The following is a 22,360-nucleotide window of genomic DNA, read 5'->3' as shown; positions in this document are numbered from 1 at the left end:
TGTCTGGTAGCTCAAACAGGAGTGCAGTTGGCATTTTTCTTAATAACAGCAGCGTTTGGGCAGGATGTTTGCTCACGGGGATTTAAGATTAGATCTAGCTGACGTTTAGCTGCCCACATGTTTGGTTAGTTCGGTGGTAATTGGTTTCAACTTTTCAGCTAAATTGAAGGCTGAAAGGAGTATTCATGAGTTTTATGATGCAACTCGAAAGGAGTAGTTCATTAAACAGTGGAATTAATGAACTCTGGTCCCTCACGAGTTTGTCTTTAGATTTATCTGACATGTATTTTTTAGTATATAATAAGGAGTTAGCTCATAACACGCCTTTATTTTAGTGGAAACCTAATAGCGCTTCTCTCCTCTGCCTGGTTATGTGGAGTTTGAGAGAGAGTTCTGTCCAGTTGAAACCTCCGCACTTCCACCAAATGTAGCTGAAATTGGAAGAATTAAAAAAAGCTATTAGTGGGACTCGGCAGATATTAAGATGATATGACATAATAAGTCTTATTTTCTGAGGAAATAAAGTGAAAGTCAGTCACAATTATAAGCACTTCGGCGCTTTTCTTCCAAGAGGCATTTTGGTTAGATGAATAAATGCTATTTCCAAAGTCTTTCAAAGTATGTCAAACCGAACTGTACAGATGTTGGAGCAACTGTCATGCACTGACTTAGAACAAACCTTGAGGACTGAATTTAGAATGACTATAGGGTGCTCTGTTCTACGGTACTTTTTGTAACACGTAGGGATGCTCAGTTATGGGTAAAAATGGCTGAAGCAAGGCAGGTGAGCATGACTTAAGTCTTACGTTTCTTTTTTGTGGCAGTGATGCGTTGGCTGACATCTGCGGAAAGATTTTTACTCTTGGTGAACCGGACAAGTTTTATTTGCCAGTTGTCTGTGTGTGTTCTCTTTATGACCACCTGCCTCAAGCAATTTGGTTGTAGCATAATAGTGTTAGGAAGCTTTTTTCGTGTGTTTTATTGTGCTTCCACTGAACCACGGTGTTTTGTTTTTTTCCTAAAGCTATTAGCTGGCCTGCGTTTCAGCGTGCACCAGCAGTCTGAAATGGATACCTCTGTGAAGTTTGACTTGCAAATCCGAAGGTACGGGAATCTGTGAGTGTGCACCTCACCTGGTGGATAATGTGCAAAGTAAATAGACTGTGAACCGAGCAGTTAGTTTCCCTCTGGACTAGTTCTCTGGTCTTTGCCTCCTAATTGTTTAAAAAACAAACACACCTTTTTAATCAATTACGTTTTCCAAAATAGAGGAAAGAATGTAAGAAAACACAGTTTTATGTTTGAATGCAGTTTCTTTTGCTTACGGCTTTTAGACAGGCCATGGCACAAGTGAAATACTAATAACGAGGAACAAAACCATTTAAAGTGTTTCAAGAAATGCTTTGTTTTTGTTTTTTTTTTTATCTGCGTACTGTTGTGATCTCCTGACACTTGTGTAGTGACACAGAATGACTTGTGTCCTTGAGTTTCTAGCCCTGTTTTGAAACTGATGTTTGAACTCTAAATTCCTTCTGATGTAAAGCCAGAATTTCAAATTTTATGTATTTTGCAGATGAGAGGTGTTAGGCTTTCAGAAAAGGCAATGCACGTGATGGTCTGAGCAGAAGCAATATGCAGTGAACCATTTTAAGTGTTGTACAGTAGCCAGCATGAGAGAGTCTAAAAATTAAATGGAACAAACCAGTAGTATTCCTGCTAATTATAAGATAAGCACAGCACTTTCATATAAATATGATAATAAATATGAATTTATACCTACTGCAGATGACATTTAAGATTTGGAGATGTGACCCATAGGAGTCTCTTTACCCAATACGGTTTTATGTTGCTTAAGGGACAGTACAATACAGCTGCATTTTTCCCCCCCCATGGTGGATCAAAAGCTTTTTTATTTTCCATTTAAGGGTTCCATTCTTTTTAACGTAGTGAATAAGTTATTCTTATCTGCACATGCATTTTTCCTCTACAAGAGTTAAGTAAGTTAAACCTGCCACTCTATTTTCATGGTACGGTGGTTTGCTATACTGATCAAAGGCCTTGGCAGCATTAAATATCTCTTTGATCTCACATGGCTGTCTGTTCGGTTTTCTCCCTCGTCTCTGTCAGCTAGTAAGCTGTGCCAGTGGCACGTGACTCCCCTTCTTTGCGGGAAGTGATCTTCTGTGGGGTGTCTGTTGTATTCCTTAAGCTAACAGCAGTCACTACCTGCCTTTCTCTGGGGGGAAAAAACCAGTCAGTGAGGTTGCTCAAGTCACGCTTCTCTTCTGATAAAAGAGAAAGGAAGCTCCTGTAACGCTTTACAGGTTTTACAGAAGGAAATTCCTTCCGTGACTTCTGAATGCAAATACAAAATTGCACGCGGTAATCACGGTTTATAGTGGCAGATATTATCAAGGTAATACCTTGAAGAGGTTTTAAAGATCACACTGGTTGTGTTAAACTAACAAAGCTAGATTTCCATAGCTGGCACAACTCTTAGCAGAACAACTCTAGGCCCTGAAAGGATGAAGTATTTACAGTTTGGGAAGAAAACACTGTTGGCCATATCTTTTGATTACAGCAGCAGTGAAAAATAATTAGAGGATTTAAGAAGATCTTTCTAAAGGAAATTGGTCAGGTAGAATAATCAGATGCGTTGAAGGAGATCAGGATTCTGTTCCCAGCTCCACTTTGAGGGGTCTAGGAGTGTTCTTTGTATTTCTTTTTCTCTGTTTACAAAGAAAGTCCAAAGAAATTTTATGTACGAATGACTCTACGTGCCTTAATATTTGTCATCTCTTGGTGTATCTGATGTTAACTGTTTATCATATCTAATCGGATGTTAACCGCTTTAAACACTGCGAAGAGGGGTAGGCAAAAGTAGCCCTAGCGTACTTCTCTGCCTTGGGACTAGTTTGAGGCCAAGAGGTCCCTGAGCAAAACAGATGCCCTAAAGTGGAACTTAAGGCTCTGCTAGCTGCGCAGTTGATGTTATCCCACAGTGCTGGCGCTTGAATTTTCTTACACGCGGCAGCTAAGGAACAGTCAGCATTAGCCTCGTGTCCTTTATGGACGGCTTCCTGCTGAGGGACCTCCGAACTACCCTGAGGGTGGGACTGGCACGCATTTAAGTGAGAACTTGCTGGAATGTGCTCCTTAGTTTTCAGTAAATCTGCTTTCCTGCAGTGGCTTAGAGTCACGTGGTGGTGTTACATAGAGTTATTTTAAGTGGAGATTTTTTGTTTTAGGTGTGTTTTTTTTTTTTTTTAAATACTTAGTTTATTTTATTTAAGAAATTAACTTTTATTTTCTCTGCAGTTCCAACCTGTATGATAATCTAAGTCCAGTAGCGTTCTATCAGGCTGACCTTGCCATTTTAGCAGCTGTTGAAATTAGAGGGTAAGCATTGATGCTATTTTAGTAAACATCTTTCTCACATGAGCTTTGCATGTTTGCTTCTGTATAATTAGATGAGCTTTCTTTCAGGTCTGTGTAAGTTTTCAGGAAGCCTTATGGAATTTTTAATCATAAAGAAAGTATTGTTCTCTCTAGCCACCCTTCAGACTTCCAGGTCTTAAATAATTCTAAACAATTGCAAAATGAATTCCAAAATGGAATGTTGTGCCTCGATTACTAGAGGTGTTTTAGGAAAAAAAAAAAAAAATTGCCCCTCATTTTCGCAGTTGCACGCGTTTCTCCAGATCACTTTCCTCCTCCGCAAACTGACTGGGTTTTCATCTGAAAACCCTTGAAACCTTTCCTAAAACCAAAGCTGAAAATCCTACCGAAGGTAAGTTTGCAATGCCCTCGCCTTCTTCAGCCTTAAGCATAGTATTAATATTTTAATGACTCCATTACCTCCATTACTTTTGCTTACCAAAAATCGGTACTTCACACCTAAAAGCTATACAGTCCTCTTGCTTAGACAGTTAACTCGGATTCCTGAGTCCTCATTTTTTAAAAATTTCCACTACATTCGTAATTGTGATCTAATTTTATTAATATCTGAGAGGTGGGGGGATGGCACAACTGAAAAGCATTATTGCTAGCTTTACTGTTTTCAGTGCGTGCTAAATTATTCTTACGACTGTGCTGATAAGTCTCTACATCACCGATATTTCTCATTATCAAAGTATTTCACAGCTTATGGTTTTTTGGATGACACGTATGTATCTTAATTCTAATAATGGTTTAATAGCTGTTGTAGGATGAATCCAAAGTTTAGGACAGGAAAAAAATGTTTCTAAATGCAAGGTTCATCTTTTCATGTAGAGAAGAAAACTGAACATTTAATATACAAGCTACTCAGTCTCTGTTCTTTCTGTTTTTATATACAGAAGATAACAAATTGGAGATTGTATTTTAAGTGTGTTGATTTTTTGAGATGTTCTAGAGAATTACATTTATAGTTTCATACTTTATAATAAACGACTTGTTTGCTCCACTGTTTAGCGTGTCATCTCCTGATCACATATTCCTTCCTATTGCAAACTGGCAGCCGAAGGAGAATCCAGAAACGGAAGATGATATTGGGCCTCTAGTTCAGCATATCTATGAGGTATACAATCACTACCAAATTCAATTATACAGTTCTGTGATAAATGAAAAGAAAGAAGTATTCTGATGTAGCTTTTCTCTGTAGTAAATGGTAATTTTTTTTCCTCATTTTGTTCTTGCATGGGAACAAAGATACGGTTTTTTTTTTTTAATGCTGGGTTAATAATTGGTATCTGCAAGAAGGGTTGGAAGGCCTGCAATTAGCGTGACAGGAGCAACCAAATAGAAGCTGATTTTTTACATCATTACACATATTTTATTTTCTAGCCCTTTGAAATCTAGATAAAACATTTGAAGTAACTTGAACTCAGAAAATGACTCGTGGCTGTAAATTATTCAGTATCCTCATTTTTATTCCATTTGTTTCGAATCATTATTGTAAAGTCTTTTGCTTTGAAAAAATTTTTTGAAGTACTTAAAATTTCCTTAAAAGAATGATCGCGGCTTTAATCTAGATTGTTTTAATTAAACAAAACTTAACTGAGAGCGCTGTGCGAATAAGAGTAGTTAAAAGTTGTTCTAGAACTTAAGAGACCACTTATCTAAATAAACTTATGGGTGTTCAGAGTATCTTGACTGAGACACAGTGGCTGTTACTCACGTGATACACTACAAAAACCATACGTTTTTTTCAAGGAAAAAAAATAAATCTATGTTTCTTCAAGGCAAAAAGCCTGATGCCATGTAGCTTTTCTTCAAAGTAGTTTTTGTCAAATTACAGAAGTAATTTTGAATCTTGCCTGTTGGGGACTGAAGTTTAGCTACCATTTTTAAGTAAAGTTGTTGATGCTATTGCCACAAGTGGTTGGAGGTTGGGGTAGCGGCAATATCATTTATGGCTCAAATATAAAGTAACAACTATATGCACATCAATAAAGAAGGCAGCATTAACTTTATTTTCATAATCAGCTGAGAAACAACGGCCCAAGCGCATTCAGCAAGGTGATGATGACTCTGCAATGGCCGTACAAATATAAAAACTACACACTGTTGTATATTGTTCAGTATGAAATTGATGGGCCTATGAACTGCACTTCGGATATGGAAATCAATCCACTGAAAATTAAGGTAAGCGGGACTTCTCTTTTTGCTTGAGTGGAATGAAGTGTGTGTGTTTGTTTTGGAAACACACTCAAAATACCCAAATCCATGAGAATATGTAACACATGCCAAGTTAAGCCTTCATCTGTTGCTGAGGAACAAGACAGCACTGTTTGATAGTACTTATCAATGTATATAGCAGGTGGAATAAAAGGTAGACAATAGATTGTCAACCCAAAGATAAATCTGTCCTGTTTCTTTTTGTTTTGTTTGTTTTTGTTTTCCTTGAAGACTGTACTGTATGAGTTCTAAACCCAAAGCAACGGAATTGTATTGAATGTGGTCGTGAACAAAAACATTCCAGATCCTTCTGGGCGGTTTATGTAAATTTTCTTGGTTTTATTTCTTAGAAGAAAATGGCACTAATTTTTCTATTACTAGCTTATTTATGTAGGCCCTCGTCCAAATGCCACAGACGTCAATAAAGGTGTTTCAGTGGGGCTTAAAAATATACTATCAGTGCCAGCAAAACATGCAGTGTGCAGAGCACAGAGCAGAAGAAACGCCTTTTTCCAAAGTTGGACTAGACAAAGAAACACCAGATAAAAACCAGCAAGTTTGAGAGAGCTGAATTCTAAGACAATTTAGAACAAGTAGTAAAAATCAGTATATTATTTCTAGAAGAATTTAAGCAAACGTATGTATAAAAAGACTAAGGGAAGATATTCCACTTGTAGAACAACAAAGAATACTCATGTATCTTTGAGAATCAGAAAGCAACTGTCGTGAATATATAAATAAAAATTTCCCTGCTTTTGCTATACCATTTGTAAGAATCTTTTCCATATGTAAATTTTCAATTTTACATTGGGAATTTCTAAGGGATTACTGAAATCATTTATTAAACCTACTGTATAGTTTCTCAAGCCCCTCCTAAAAAAGCTTTTGTGTACGTCTGAACATGTGTACACGGGTACAGTAGTATGTGGTACATCAGTACCATACTAGTACTGTTTTTTCAGAGTTAAAAACTGAAATGTTGAGGAAAATTCTTTAATAGAAGATTACAAAATTTAATTACTTACTGAATTCTAAGAGTATTTTTTTTTATACATAAAGAAGTTTTAAGTTGAAGAAGAATTAATATACTCAAGGCTCTGTGTTAGTAGAAATGTGCATCAGTGATCTAGAAAAGGCAGGAGTGACATTTTAGTTACAGTTGTAGGTAAAGCCAAGTTCTGAAAAATAGCTATGACGGAGAGAGAGAAACCTGATTGGTTATATATTTTTCTGACCTTACCTTTGAAGTCTGAAATATAGAAATGCAAGGATTGTTTATTATTTGGGTTTCCTTGGTGTATCCTAGATTTCTGCTTCTAAAGATGATGATAAGAATGAAACACTTAGCAGGGAAGATAATCGTGATCATCGTATCAGTCGAAGGGATATAACTGCCATTGAAGGAGATGTGCATACCTTGGTAAGCTTTCAGCGTTGGTATGTTGATAATATTTTTGGTTTCTAATGGAGAGATGAAAGCTCCATGAGATGAAGAATCATTTCAGAAAATCCATGTTCTGTATTTAAATGATTAACAGACAAAAAGGTCATATGCTCTGGAGCTGTTTTGTTTTGTTGTGGTTTTTTATTTTTTTCCAATGTGAATCCATTTTCCTCAGGGTAGTCAGCCAATGAGGCCGCTCGCCTACGGTTTTGTGGTGCTGTGTTTTAAGTCCTTAAAAACCAAGGTCAAGTTGGGCACTTAATTCATTGTCAGTCACCTGTGCTGTGCTATTCTCTGAATTTGAAAATCAATACTTCATAAGAGGAAGGCTGGTAAAATGGGGTAACTGCGAAGAAGCAGGTGTGTGCTGCAGCCGTCATCTTTGCTACGAGTGACAGCTGATTTCACAACGTGTGTTTCCTCGCTGGTCAGTGGACGTTCTGCAATCAGACGTGGGGAACCCGTCCTTTCTAAGCAAGATTGGAAGTAATCTGTGATATGAAGTAAATATATTACTGCATCACTGTCTTTTTAAGTGCTCTTAGATAAATGAAGGTCTCTCTGCTTTGGGCAAGGCAGGACAGGCAGGCAGCTGACAGAAATGCATGGGACTTTAGGGTGGACCATTGGGACTAAGGCAGTACAGCCCTGATTCCAGAAACTTTTAGGCTCTGGAGAGTACGAAAAAAGAGCTGAGCAAAGAAAGTGAAAAGAGGAATTAATTTCTGATTTTATGGTGAGAAAAGTTACTTTTTTTTTTTTTTTTTTTTTAAGAGAGAAGCTGTCAGTATTCTCCGGTATCTGTAAATGCAGTTCGGAAGTCTGTTGCTTTTTTTGTTGTTTTGTGGTTTGGGGTTTTTTGGGTGGGTTTTTTTTGTTTGTTTTTGTTTCTTTAAAGGCCTTGGGTTTTGCCAGATCTTCCTAATGACTTAGCAGAACTTCACACCAGAGACTAATATCCAGTATTCATAATAATTTCATGGAGTTATACTTGCACTGGCAGATGTACCTACACTGTACAGTGCTTTTATCTCTAGTAAGCTAAAATCACAATTATAAAATGAAGGCCCATTTTGCTCTGCTTTCTTCTTGAAATACTGATGGCTTAGAATCAGTATTATCTGATGGATATTAATGGAAATGTGGTTGAGAAAGGCCAGTTGAACTTCTGTAGCCCTAAGCGTACGGCTTATAGATGAGGTCAGTCAGTCAAGTTTGAAGACTTCCATTGAATGCAACAAAGCACATTTTGTTGGCACCAGGCGCAGTTAATTGCTGCGAGTTTTCCTATTGAAAAACGCGTGGAGGATGGTAACGTGAATTGATCAGCAACCACCCCCCACCCACCAACTTTTCCCTAAGTATGTAGGTAGAAGTACGTACCTTGAAGCTACTGGCAGCTGTTTCACCTTTGGGATTCAGGTGGCCCACAGAATTTTTTTTCTGAATGCAAACTTATGGAACGCTATAAGTAATTATTCAATATTGTGGTTTATTTAATACGTCAGAATAGTTTATGGTGCTTTGCCAGGAAAATAGGGCAATGAAGTACGTTTATGAGTAAATTAATGCCATTAATGACTTCTGAAATATTTTCCTATTTTCAGTATCCTTCCTATTTTTATATGCAGGGCTGTGGAACTGCTGATTGTTTAAAGATAGTCTGTCAAGTTGGCCACCTGGAAAGAGGAAAGAGTGCAATACTGTATTTAAAATCACGCCTTTGGACCCAAACTTTCATGAATGTGAGTGACTGTGAATATTCTGTCCGTGCTTCTGAAACACAAAAACCGATTTTTGTATCCACATGCAATATTAATTTTGTTTTTTCTTACGCAGAAAGAAAATCAGAATCACTCCTATTCTCTCAAATCATCTGCTTCTTTCAATGTTATAGAGTTCCCTTATAAGAACCTTTCCTTTGAAGATATCCACAATTCTACAGTAGTAAGTCATTTACATCCAGCTTGAGTTACCACACTTAATTACTTCAAAATTAATACAAAACCAAGGATGACTGAGTAGCTTTTTTGTGGCTTGGTATAACTGTAATTTTATCAAATACTTGATTTGTATATTAATTTCAGTTCTACACATACAATTGAGGGTGAAACAAATTTTTTTTTGTCCTAAAACTAGATTTAACAATATTTGTAGCTCTAAAGACTTAACTAAAAAAGAAAAAAAAATTATGAACAGTCCTTTCAAAGAGAACTTATGAACTCCTTTCAAAGAGAAAGAGAGGGTGCAAAGAGAAAGGAAGATATAGGCCATTTATTTGCGCTGCCAAATTGAAAGTTTTTGATAAGCACTATAGCATAAAAGATCTTAAGAAAGGTCTTGAAAAGGATTGTGATTGATTTATATTTTTAATATGGTTTCTAATGCCTATTGTTAACGGGTTTATCTGTACTAAGCCTTGTGGAGCTGATTTTTTTGTTTTGTTTTGTTTCAAGGAATACTGCCTTTTAAGAAAAAAAGGAAAAAAGGAAAAGCCCTGAATTATTTTTCTCTAATTCTCAAGTATCTCCAGATTCCTACAGTTCTACTGAAAATCATCAAGCATTACAGAATACACGTTGCCGTGGTATTCTGGTTGCAAAAAACCAAACGCAAACTCAACCCAAAAAACCCCAAACCTTCAAACTCCTGTTTTTATTTAATTTGAAAACCCTATTAAATTTGGGTCAGTGAAGCCTTTATATCACTATTAATCTATAGCCATTTACTTTTTCTCCCCAATGTGAGATTTATGCTGGATTAAGATAATTTTATACACTGTAGAATAAAGACATACAAGACTTAAACTGCATGAATGAACTTGGCATGTCACTGCTGAGCAAAGTGTGAGTAATTGTGTTTTTCTATTAGGTTACTACAAATATTACATGGGGCATTCAACCGCAGCCTATGCCTGTGCCAGTGTGGGTTATAATTTTGGCTGTCCTAGCAGGATTATTGCTCTTGGCTGTTCTAGTGTTCGTTATGTACAGGGTAAGTACTGGATTTGGGGTTTTTTATATTGTTTTCTTTTCCCCGCTTTTGGTGTACTCAAACAGTACCAGCATCTTGCGGAAATACCTTGGTCTCCTGATCATCTAAATCAGTTAAGTTTTTAGAGAACCATAAAAACTTTTCAGCTTTTTCAGGAAGAAGTTGAATAAAAGAGGATGTCTGTGATTGTGCTGAGTTCCTCAGTTTAATTTTTCAGCTGATATTTATTGGCTTTGGACATCAAAAATAAGGAAAAAGAGAGTAGGAGGGGGAAAAAAAAAATCAAATAATCAGTTAAGATCTGATCAAGAAGCAAAGAGAAAGTATGGGTGTATGTTTTGAAAATCACAATGCAATTTCTTTATTGTTCTCTGAATCACAGATGGGCTTTTTCAAACGTGTGAGACCACCTCAGGAAGAACAAGAAAGAGAACAGCTGCAACCGCATGAGAATGGGGAAGGAACATCAGAGGCTTAAGCAGAGTTTTATCTGTAAGACATTCTGAAATTTTAAAATGCCTGCATCTCTGTTATGAATATTGGTTTCCCCCTTAAGGAAAAAACACTCACGACTGCAAAGCTGCTGGTCTCGGAAGGTATAAGCACATTCAAAATAAGAGCAATATATTTAAATCCTTCTTTTTGTATTAATTATGTTCATACATGTGACTAACACATCTGCACTGATTTGTGTGTGAAGAAATTAAGTAATATGTAGTGCTACGATTTTGCTCACTGGGATGTAGGAGACATCATCTTTTTTGATTCACGGACCAACTTTACATGAATTGCTACACAGATTCTGCCTTTGCTCGTGAAGCCAACAGCTTCCGTAGATACTTGCTGGATGACATGTTTATTTTCGATTGTTTTTTGGTTTTTTTGGTTTTTTTTGTTTTTTTTTTTTGTTGGAGTGCACTACATTTCGTTTCCTAGCTCTTGAAAGCTAGTTGCACAAAAAAAATGAACATAGCTTGTTTTATAAAACTGAAAAATATTCTTTGACCCATTAACTCTGCTGATGATTTTCTGCCTGCTCAAAAAATATGAGAGAGATTATTCAGTGGAATCATTCACATCTGATGCTTGTTCTGCATGTCTTTTCCCCTTCCTGCTCAGTCATCTGTCTTGTGATTTCCCTCCAGACTTTGCAAATATTGTTCGCCAGGTCCTAGGTCTCTTACTGTAGGGATCGAGCCTACGGAAATGGAAGCGAGTGGTAGAAAGCTGGGGATGATGTACTTTCTGTGGGACCTAGTGAAAAGATTCAGGGCAAGATCCAGAGAGTCTGCTGTGTATTTCCATGGAGCAGGATCCAGGTGTTCCACAGAATTCGTGGCAGCATGGATCCATGCAGGTACTGTCGGGGACAAGATGTTGCACTGCGGCTGCCAACAGACATGCCTGATGAGAAAACTCATAGTCTTTATGTTCACAAGTCAAAGCTCCACAGGGTTTGAAGTCTGTATATTACTGGGGTTAAATTTCAGTTTCTGGCAAAAGAACGGAGGGAATGCTTCGTGACAGCTTACCTGATGCACTGTAAGGAAGCCGTTGTTAATTCTCACATTCTGTGGTTGACCATGTCCGAGCGCAGGATGGAGTAATGTAGGGGCTGCTTCAACTCTACTATCTGCCAGCCAAATGTCTCTAGATTACATCAGTACTTTAGCCACGCACCTGCCTGGAGAGAACAGGGAGCTTGTCAAATGAAGCAGAGTATAGCTGGCAGTGTGAAAGGGTTGGAAAAGAGAAGGTTGATCTGGCTTATTTCCTTTCATTCGTTGTATGTTTCGTTGCACAAAAGACATTTCATTGCATAAGACATTTTGTTATGTTCAATACATTTCATTACCAGAAAAGACACTAAATATTTTGTTTCATTGTTGTTTTTTAAACGTACCAAAAGTTCAGTGGTTTAAAGCCACGGGTTTATGTCATTCTTAGCTTATTTCACTCAGCATTGTTGTGATAAAATGAAGCTTCTTATACTTCAGAGAGTACGCAAGAACATTGTCTGTATGCATTTCAGTAGACATGTAACTGCAAATCAGGAGGTTGGTTGGCTTGCAACCACGTGTAGCTGTGTTGCACAAATCTGAAAGAGTGGACATAGTTAAACTATTACAAAGGTGCCTTATATGAGATTTGTTTATTCCAGTGAGGGAGTAAATTACATTATAAACTGCCTGTATGCAGCCACATACAGAAGAGACAACTTCTACTGTAATCATACCAGTGAGGTGTCTACGTAGACAAGCTCTTAAAAGGACAAAAACTCTGCTTTGGTTTCGTTTTGTATCTTGGGGTTTTTGTTCAAAGCTGCATCTCCCCCATAAATACTGTAATGCCCAATAAACCTAGAACTATCTGAAATGAACAGTTTGATTCAACTCTCATTTCTGCATCCTTTCGGAGACTTCAAATCCACAAATGGCTTTTGTTGTTAAGTCCATTCTTACTCACTGAACCGTGATGGCATTTGAGTCATTGAGAGCCAGCACAAAGACTTTGGGGGCCAGTATGTATATCAAATATAGGCTTGCATATTTATCCATTTACGTGTTTTTGTTTTAGACAATTTGTTTAGATATAATTAGTTATATGAGAGGCTATAGGGCATGATTCCACACTCACTGAATTTTCAAGGTCTCAGTGTGGCCAACGTTTTATTTTTGTCTTTACTTCTAGTCCTATTACTAGTAATACAGTAAAGACCCTGGCCTCAAAATGTGACTTCTACAAAATACAATTTCTGTTACAGGCTTCTAGTTCACAGGCTTTGTCAACTGATTATCTATAGGTAAGGAGATTGTTTCTACCCAGTCTTAATCTTAGTAGGTTAATAGTTTTAAGAGACTGTCAGACAGATTATAGCTCTAATTCTTACATGTGTGCTTTCATTACATGTACACACCGTGTTGACTTGAAATTTACTAGACTACTTGCATGTCTAGGCATTATAAGGAAATTAAAATAAAATTTAAAAAAAGCAGGATCAAGATCTCTTCAGTTCACGTGGAAGGGATGCCATGGCGTTGTTAATGCCAGTGCTACCTGCATCTTAATTTTAGTGTGGCAACTGGAAACTCTCATTTTGCTGATTTTTCAGGATAAAAAGGTACATTTTATTGGTACAACTACTGTAGCTATGGAAAGTTTCTTCCGTTTATTGAAGTTACATAAAGTAAGACTTATTTAAGTGGGTTTTATTTTCTTGCACTCTAGTGAAGAATAAAAGCAAATAGTTGCTTCTTCCATGTCCACTAATTTCCAGTTTGGTTAAAAAAACCAACAACCAGTAGCATATGTCAATGGAGTATGCAGGTTACTTAGTGAACATAGATATAACACCCCAAATTCAGTTTAAAGTAACATCTGTGTTTCAGGAAGGTGCTGAACAGGATGTTTTCCTGAATGGGGGTGCAGGAAACATTTGATGTCACATTCCAGATTCAGCAATAAGGCTACAGACGACGTATGTACTTGTGTCAGTATAAATTTCATACTGACCTATAGGCATTGATGTATTCTTAGAGCAAATATTGTAGAATGACGTTAAACCGTTTAAGGAAACTTTAAAAAATGTATTGTGGAATGAAATTAATGCCCTTGAGTCAAAATTGATGTGCATAAGATGCATACTGCAAGCATTAAAAAAAAATGCAAGTACAGTAACAAAGAATTAGTCCTCTTTTGAGTTATGTTTCAGAAGCATATTTTAATGAATATTAAATCAACAGCTATGTAACTAGACAATGAAAACATTTTAAAAGAGCTGTATCTTTTGTAATGAAACATGAAATTCTATAAGTACTCTAGTTTGCAATTATTGCAGCATCTCATCATCAATATTAAAAAGTGATTTATATTATTAAATGCATATTATCTATTACTATATTTGACAACATTTAGAAAACATAAAGCAAGGAACCGAATTTATAGGTTTACATTTCTTTCAAGAAACTACCAAATTGTGGAGTTGGCTTTTGTTTAAGCGTGACTGCAAAGTCAAATACGGGATACATTTATCAGCATAAGTTGAAATCCTTGAGGAAATGTTCGCAGATATCAGTATCAAGTTGATAATTTTGTCTCATTTCGCTGTTTTAAATTTTGATTTACATGTTGATCTTTGATTGATTCACATGATGTTTGTGGAAACTTTAAGAAAGTTTATTACGTATGCTCTTTTTTCTTTATAAAACATTTATTCCAAGCAAAGATTTTTAATATTGTTTCTAAACTTGTGTCCATGCTTCAGTAGTCTTTAAGGTAAACTCCCACGGGTATTTTGAAAATATTTCAACTATAATCAGCATGTTCTTGGTGATTTGAAGGATTCATGTTGAGCTTAGATGATTTTTTTTTTTTTTTTTTTTTTTGCAACATTCGGGTTTGCTGTTGTTTACCCTGGCATAGATCCTGCAGTATTTTTTCCTACACCCTTACAAGTAGTCACAGAGCAGCATTACCCTTGTGAAAATCCAGTCAGGTTTTCTCTTTGGTCCAGACTAAGACCTATTCCACAGTCTAATGAAGTCAAAGAAACCCTGGCATTCATTGCAGCTGGCAGTTGAGTATGACCCTTTGTGTTCAATGCTGCTGGCTGTTAATGAAGAAAAAATAAATAAATAGGATTTTATAGAAGGAAAATTGAAATCTAGAAAATAAAAAGGTGGTGGCAGACCACGGATGAGCCTTACAGCAGAGAGGTGATTGGTTTTGTTTGTTTCTGAGATGGGAAGAACCCATTAGTTCTCTGTTGGCAGCGGCCCCCTATCACAAACAAATCCCACCGTTTGGATCAAGATTATATGCTAAGTTCTAACAACTCTCATTGACTTGAGTGGGATCTGACCTCTTTGGTACGGAATCTTTAGCTTCTAACTCCCAAGTGCAATATAACATAATCAGATCTAGTTCACTGCCAAGTCGTCTGTTTCTTTTGGTTTGCCTAGGAAGGGATGTAGCATTTGTTTACTTGCAGTGGTCAACATTTTTCAGGGCATCAGCAACACCAGTGTGTTAAATGGAGGTGATAAATGAATGGTATGGAAAGTTTTTGATCACCCACATTGGGTGAAACATGATGTATATTCTAAAGTGTATCCATTACTAACTGTTGAGTTATTGAGAATTGGTACAATATTCTTTTAGGCCTTTCTGGAAAATTTGTCTAGAGACTATTCAATAATGCGTTTGAGTCTGTAGTGCTACTACTGTTTCATGTGATTATGGTATTTAGTATTTTGGTCTCTTTTTCCAGTGTGTAACGCAGGAAGTCTAACCTTTCATGCAATGACCTTCTCCAAATATGCTGCATTAAGGTTGAATAACTTGACCCTTGGGTTTTGCAAAGTAAATCAAGATTTAATGTAGCATTTGAATCTTCAAAAAACTTTTACAGGTTTAGTGTCCCTTTCTAGTCCATGAAGGAAACCTGTATTTGCTATGATACAAATATGTTGAAATTGTAACATTTTATTTCTTTGTAATAGGATTTTTTGCCTTTTTTGTTCTTGCTCGTGCATTAAATGAGTAGAGCATTGTTTGTACAAGCAGAAAATTAACATACTAATGAGACTGCTGCATTCTGGTTTTCTTAGTAGTAGTAAATAGCTGTAGCATAAATGGGAATATTTTCAGTAACTATGAACTTATTTCAAAGGCCTTCGGTACATTTAAGGAGAGCAATATACATTTGAAGTCACCTTATTTCTATTAAATTATAAATCTTGCAAAAAAAAAAAACCTGTGGGTATTGTGACAGTAATTTTGTACTGATATCAAATATATAGCTATTAAGCTATGGTTTTCTTTTTAGCTCATTCTTTTCATCCTAATTCAAATTTGATTGATTTTATTAGGTTATATTTTTCTATATATGTATGCAATTTCAAAATATTATGATTGGATAAACTGAAAAATGTAAGTGTTGAGTTGATTCTGATATTTAGAATTTTGGAATAAAATACCTCTTCATTAACAGGAATTCTGTTTGGTTTTGTTTTTCTTAATCCTAGATGTATTTTTTTTTAAATGCATTTAATTCACCTGAAAATATTTCATAGTATGTTTGTAATTCAGAATTAGCTACTGAATATGAAAAGGTCACATTTACACAACTTTTACATTCCTAGCTAAAGCAACACATATTAACCTTGAGTCAAAAAATTTTGTATCGCATGCAAGAAAGGATCTAGTCACAAATTATATTCTGTCACCAGAAAACTGATCTCCTATCAAAATTTGTGGATACTAAAAATAAATATTTCAGATTTTATCGCTGCCCCATCACTGTAGAAAATGGTGAATTCTTGTCCTTTGGTTAGGAAAATTCTGAGAGGTGGTGTTTCTTTTCTTGTTGTATTATTAGACTAATTTTATCTTAGTATTACATTCTTTCCGATCAACAGTCACTCTCATCTTTGTGAGTGGGTGACAGTAAATATTTTGTGTCACAATAAAGTCATACATGTTTATTTTACATTGCTAGAACACTTATTTATAAATAAATGTTGGTGCTTGTGATTCCTTTAGAAAAACTCCGAACTACTGAGTTCCCTGGATTGCTACTAGAGAATTTGTTAAACTAAAGAAGATAATAAAAAAGGACACTGAAAAGATGAAAAACTGGTACTTGTGTTATAATTAACAGCTTCCAGTGACCTCACAGTAGCTTCATCTAATGTGCACAAGAAACACAGCAGCAGTAGGCAAAACAGGACTCCTGCTATTTGTTCAATACACGCTGCAGCCAACGCAGGCTTAGTTTTTGTTAAATAAGACACCTTCAGTTAGTTATCAGCGCAGTGATCACTACATCTGTTTAGCAGTTCCAAATTAATGTGTTACTGAGAAATTAGGGACAACAGGTGTCTCATTACAGCAAAAAGGTAACAGAGTGGTTTTCAAATTCCCATCTTTATGACATAACCACCTTAAATAAAATGATGGCCCTTGTTATTTACATCAACAGGTTATTTAGGTTATTTACATCAACACAACACAAAATGATTTACATCATTTATGAGGTTATTTACATCAACACAACTCCATTGCCTGCGCTTGAGTTATGCTGCTTTACATTGGCTAGGTGTCTGGCTCTTTGCATACATGTATGATATTTTATTGTATGTTTTCATCATTAGTGAGTTTGTAAATTAATTACTAATATATTAATACTTTATTACATATTAATACATTCATATATTTTTAAATTGCCAGTTCAAGTAATTTTAAGAACACTGTGGAAAGAAACTGAAAAGACTTTGTTTTCTAAAAAAATAAGTATTTGTATGGAGATCTCATCAATATATTGTCTCATATACATAAAGAATTAGGGATCGTGCTGTCAGCAGCCCATCTTCTCACAAGGTATTTCACAATCAGTCAGTTTTACTGCATCTTTATGATAAACCTTCTAGAAGTTTGGTGCTGAATCATTATCTCTCTTGACAGACACACAGGACATGCTAAGACTAAGCTTGCAGGACACAAATGCACAATACAGACCTTCCAAATGTGAGAAGCAAAAAAACCCACCCAAACCAGTAAAATACCACATTACCAGTCTTTACAGTTTCACAAGCACACCATGTCTGTGTGTTACTGTTTTTCAGAGAGTTTTGCAGAATCTCTGTCTACATTTATGTGTCATTTGTGTACACGCTTTTCAGTCCCTGACAAAATATCAGGTGCTGTGTTACATCCCTTCAGTGGCTGATCATAATGGTTATAACTTGTTTAAAGTTTGAGGAGTGCGTGAGCAACCTTTAAAGAGTACAGGAGTTGCTGCTGGACATGCTTCCTCAAGTTAAATACTCAGGTAGTTGAAATAAATTATTTATCAGCTTTAACCTCTTTTCAAAGAAAATTTGGTTAAGAAAACGTAATCCTGATTATGATTATTTTGTTATGAATTGGGTGTTACTATGTACTCTAATCCCTTCTCAGTAATTTATCTAAATGCAGTACAAACAATGAATTTCCACATGCCTTATTCCCCTTTTGGAGCCATTTTCAGTAAAACTTTTATCACACATTTAACAGATTTGTTTCAGAACTTTGTAAATGAATAATTGTGCATATCCACATAATCAGTTTAAAATGTTGCAGCTGCCAAGTTTGTTCAACCATTCCTCCCCAAATAAACTTAATTTATACCTTTCTAAAAGCCCAAGTCTACAAAGATTTAGAAATGGACATGTGTGTGATTCACATTTTCTCAACGCCACATTCTCATTCATCAGACGAATGCATTAACAAAGTGTTGTGGTTCAACTTAGTAGCTAAACGCCACACAGCTATTCGCTTACTCACTCGCAGTGGGATGGGAGAGAGAATCAGAAGAGTAAAAGTGAGAAAAGTCGTGGGTTGAGATAAAGACAGTTTAATAGGTAAAGCAAAAGCCGTGCATGCAAGCAAAGCAAAACAAGGAATTCATTCACTAGTTCCCATCAGCAGCCAAGTGTTCAGCCATCTCCAGGAAACCAGGGCTCCATCATGCGTAACGGTTACTCGGGAAGATAAACATCATAACTCTGGACGTCCCTCCCTTCCTTCATCTTACCCCCCAGCGTTGCATGCTGAGCGTGATGTCATATGGTATGGATCATCCCTTTGGTCAGTTGGGGTCAGCTGTCCTACCTGTGTCTCCTCCCAACTTCTTGTGCACTCACAGCCTACTCGCGGTGGGGCAGTGTGAGAGGCAAAAAAACCCTTGACTCTGCAAGCACTGCTCAGCAGTAACTAAAACATCCCTGTATTATCAACACTGTCAGCACAAATCTAAAATGCAGCTCCATACTAGCTACTGTGAAGAACATTAACTCTACCCTAGCCAAAACCAGCACATTCTCCACCCCTTATTTGATACCATTTATGTCACGCTCAGGTCCCACGTTATGCAATACATCCTCATTACCCACCACCACCCTTCCTATCCTTTGATATAGTACACAGATACCATTCCCCTAGTCTAGGGGCCACCCCAGTAAAATGTCCACAAAATGTCCACCGAGGTCACTTAGTCCATGACTGCGGGGTCCATCTGTTATGGTGTCACTCAGGACGGGAGAGGTGTGTTGTGTGGAGTTACTGGGTACCACAGCCACCTCAGGTCGGGTCACTGCTGCACTTGCACCGCTTCTTGTAAGGCTTATCCTCCACTGGTTTGGGTGGTTCCAGCTATAGTAATTCCTATAACATGCAACTCAAATCATGGGTTACAACAATTTAAAGGTATTTCCATTAAAATCTCCACCCCTCATCCCTTTGGGACAGGTTATAGGGTTTAACGTTGCAATGAACTCCTCCCCTTGCTCCTAGCCTGGCGAGCAACAAGGGCCTCCTGCTACAGTAATTCCCATAACATGCAACTCAAATCATGGGTTACAACAATTTAAAGGTATTTCCATTGCAATCTCCACCCCTAGTCCCTTTAGACCAGACCATGGAGCTTAACGTTGCAATGAAATCCTCCTCTTGCCCTGCTCTGGCTTGGACTTACCCACAGACTGCAGTCTTTTGGGGGTGTACCTGCTCCAAGTGGAGCCTCATCTATGCGCCGTGGTCTCTTCAGGAGTATACCCGCTGCAGCATAAACTCATACACAGACACAGTCGCTTTGAGGTGCAACTGTTCCAGTGTGGCCCTATCCATGGGTCACAGTGCCTTCAGAGATGTACCTGCTCCAGCGTGGCCACAGTCCCTTCAGGAGTGAAACTGTTCCAACATGGCCTTATCGATGGCTACAGTTTCTCCAGGGGTGCACCTGCTCTGTCATGGGCTTATTCATGGCCACATGCTTTGAGGTGCTCCAGCATGATCTCGTGTACAGCCACTGATGCCTCAAGGTGTACCTGCTGCAGCGTGAACTTACCCACAGCCACAGATGCTTTGAGGTGTTGCCTTCTCCAGCATGGACTTATCCTTGAGCCGCAATCCCTTCAGAGGTATACCTGCAGCGGCACAGGCATAATCGCAGCCACAGATGCTTCAAGGTGTCCTGCTCCCACATGGACTCATTCACAGGTGACAGTCCCTCTGACTAGAGTTCACGCTGGAGCTCCAGCATGTCCAGTACAGCAGCACAGAAACAGCAGCGATGCTCTGCCGTCTGCCAGCCCACGCACGTCGCCATTGCCATTACCAAAATGTTCCCAGGCACAGCTGAGTAAGATGACAAGCAATACAGCAGTACAGCAAGCAGCAAAAGCAAAAAAGCAGCCCCTAATAAGCACAAGGCTAATTTACAGTAAGGCAAGCAAGCCCCATGGCAAGCCCAGGAGCCTGCCAATTAATTGCTAAACAGCAATTACAGCTATAAATTAACTCTATCCCAGCCAAAACCAGCATTCGAAGCAAACTGCTCAAAGCATCGAGCTTTCTGTAGACCCCTTTCTTCCACCTGAGAACACGCAATGTTGCAGGGATTCCAAAATCAATTCGACTCTCACAAAAGCGGTGCAGAAGCAGCCTCTTATTCTTTGCAGTGTGCAGATAAAAGGTTGAAATAGGAAGCTGGGTGAGAGGATGTTAACTAGGCAAGTATCCTGGTTCAAGGCAAGTAGGCATTGAACACATGTTTTCTAAACAAAAGAGAGAATCTCTCCTCCTTGTGAGCTGATGGAGGAGAGTTCCACATCAAGTAAATGATGGTGTTATTTGTCTCTTTTTTGTGCTCTTTTGCTTACTTAAAAGAAAAGCCCCATCAAATGAAATAAAGTTTTCATGGCATGTTTTTTTTTGGTGCTGATGAAGAAAAGGGAGACTGACATACTCAAATTATTCTAAAGAAAAGTAATGAAGAGGAGGGTGTACATTTCCCACTGCAGCATTACTCTGCAGGGAGTGATTGTTCATAACGCACAAGTGACTGAAGTCAGTCCATTCTTCAGCGGTCTCAAAATGTGCCAACAAACTAACAGCGACTACGACAAAAGTAAATTGGATTTTCTATGTCAATCCCAAGTCTATTTGAAGTTCATTGTTAATGGCAATGAATTACATTGTACTGTGTAGAATGACATTAAATCATAAGGAAAAATGTATTAGATTTCCTTTAGATTTTATAGGATATCTGTTGAAAATATGCACTGTAACCCCGCAGTTCCTCCTGTCAGTATGGGAAAATTTCTATTCTTCTATAGTTTGTAACTCTGTTCTCCTCCTTTTTCCCCTGCATTGAAGAAATTTTCTGAGATCTGAAAACTACAGAATTTGGCCTAATATGTCATTATGTCCAAAATAAAGATTTTTATTTGGTCAATCTTTATTTTATTAAAAGGCAAATAAAGTGATTTTATACTTGTCAAAGACATTTACATTCACTACTCAAACACACATTGAAAATGTAGTATCATCGAGTTCGGAAAAGCCTTATGAATGAGGTGTTTGCCTCACTGAAATCATGGCATGGGCACACTCGTGAAAACTAACATGAAATTCGCTGTGAGGTGGTCCCAATGGGTGTTTAGCTCTCAACCACGCAGATGGCTGCATGCTGTGGGTGAGTTTTATTTGTCCAGATGTGCTGCCTTTGCTCAGGTGTAGCTGCCTTATCTGCCGTGATCAACTTCAGTAATTTTCCCATGATCCCACCGTAGGTTGTGTCTATACACGCATCTCAATTTTACCTATGTTAATGTGTATCCTTCGTTCTAAAAAATGTGTAATGCTTGGTATCAGGACCATTAATGTGAATAAACATGTAAATAAGGCACAGACATGCCTGTGTGTAGAATCAAAGCTTTAGGAGATACTCCTAATACAGTTATGATGCTCGCCATGATGACGGCCACTTACCAGTGCCTGAGTGAAGGCGATTTTCAAGTTGACACAAGGCAATCATAAACGTCTGTCCCATAATGTAATGTGCTGCATAGGCGTTGCCAAATGTGCTTTAATACTCTCAGCAACAAGGGTTAGAATTGATTTAAATGCTGCCGGTTTGGAGGGCGCCGTTTAATTTCCTCGTTAACTCGGTATTATTATATAACTCGGCCTATTATATTAAGGCCGCGGCGCCCTCAGGCCTCGGCGCCCTCCCTCTCACCGGCCCGGCTCTCCCTCACCTCAGCCACACGGCCGGCCGCGCAGCACACCTCCGCCGCCACCGTCAGCGGCTCGCGGTGAGGCTCCTCAAGAAAGCCGTTCGCCTGCACCTCCCCGTCCTCCGCAGGGCCCCGGCGGACCTCCAGCCGGGGTTCTCGCTCCCCACTAACGGGGACACGACACCTCACCTCCCTCCCTCCGCCC

General features: G+C 37.9%; 1 protein-coding gene and 1 long non-coding RNA gene across 4 annotated transcripts in view; one reads left to right on the top strand and one right to left on the bottom strand.

Moving 5' to 3' along the window:
• ITGAV (integrin subunit alpha V) overlaps positions 1 to 12,476 on the top strand; it is a 49,980-nt gene extending 37,504 nt beyond the window's left edge. Inside the window, exons 22-30 of the mRNA XM_063341067.1 lie at positions 1,025 to 1,104; positions 3,319 to 3,399; positions 4,453 to 4,558; positions 5,467 to 5,625; positions 6,965 to 7,078; positions 8,734 to 8,847; positions 8,942 to 9,049; positions 9,974 to 10,096; positions 10,479 to 12,476. Coding sequence (XP_063197137.1) covers positions 1,025 to 1,104; positions 3,319 to 3,399; positions 4,453 to 4,558; positions 5,467 to 5,625; positions 6,965 to 7,078; positions 8,734 to 8,847; positions 8,942 to 9,049; positions 9,974 to 10,096; positions 10,479 to 10,574 — 981 coding nt within the window. The 3' untranslated portion in view covers positions 10,575 to 12,476. The remainder of the gene's footprint in view (positions 1 to 1,024; positions 1,105 to 3,318; positions 3,400 to 4,452; positions 4,559 to 5,466; positions 5,626 to 6,964; positions 7,079 to 8,733; positions 8,848 to 8,941; positions 9,050 to 9,973; positions 10,097 to 10,478) is intronic.
• LOC134518361 (uncharacterized) lies at positions 23 to 22,338 on the bottom strand. 3 transcript variants are annotated; one of them, XR_010071946.1, is made up of 3 exons: positions 22,177 to 22,338; positions 11,629 to 11,780; positions 23 to 431 (listed from the first exon to the last, which is right to left on the bottom strand). It is a non-coding gene; the product is annotated as an uncharacterized LOC134518361 (long non-coding RNA). The 3 variants fall into 3 exon arrangements; XR_010071944.1 differs by lacking the exon at positions 23 to 431 and adding an exon at positions 8,651 to 8,781; XR_010071945.1 differs by lacking the exons at positions 23 to 431; positions 22,177 to 22,338 and adding exons at positions 8,651 to 8,781; positions 21,908 to 22,169.
• Between the last annotated feature and the right edge of the window lie 22 nt (positions 22,339 to 22,360).

This window comes from Chroicocephalus ridibundus, chromosome 7, assembly GCF_963924245.1.
Source record: "Chroicocephalus ridibundus chromosome 7, bChrRid1.1, whole genome shotgun sequence".
Classification (NCBI taxonomy): Eukaryota; Metazoa; Chordata; class Aves; order Charadriiformes; family Laridae; genus Chroicocephalus; species Chroicocephalus ridibundus.
This window is presented reverse-complemented; position numbering and strand designations above follow the sequence as displayed.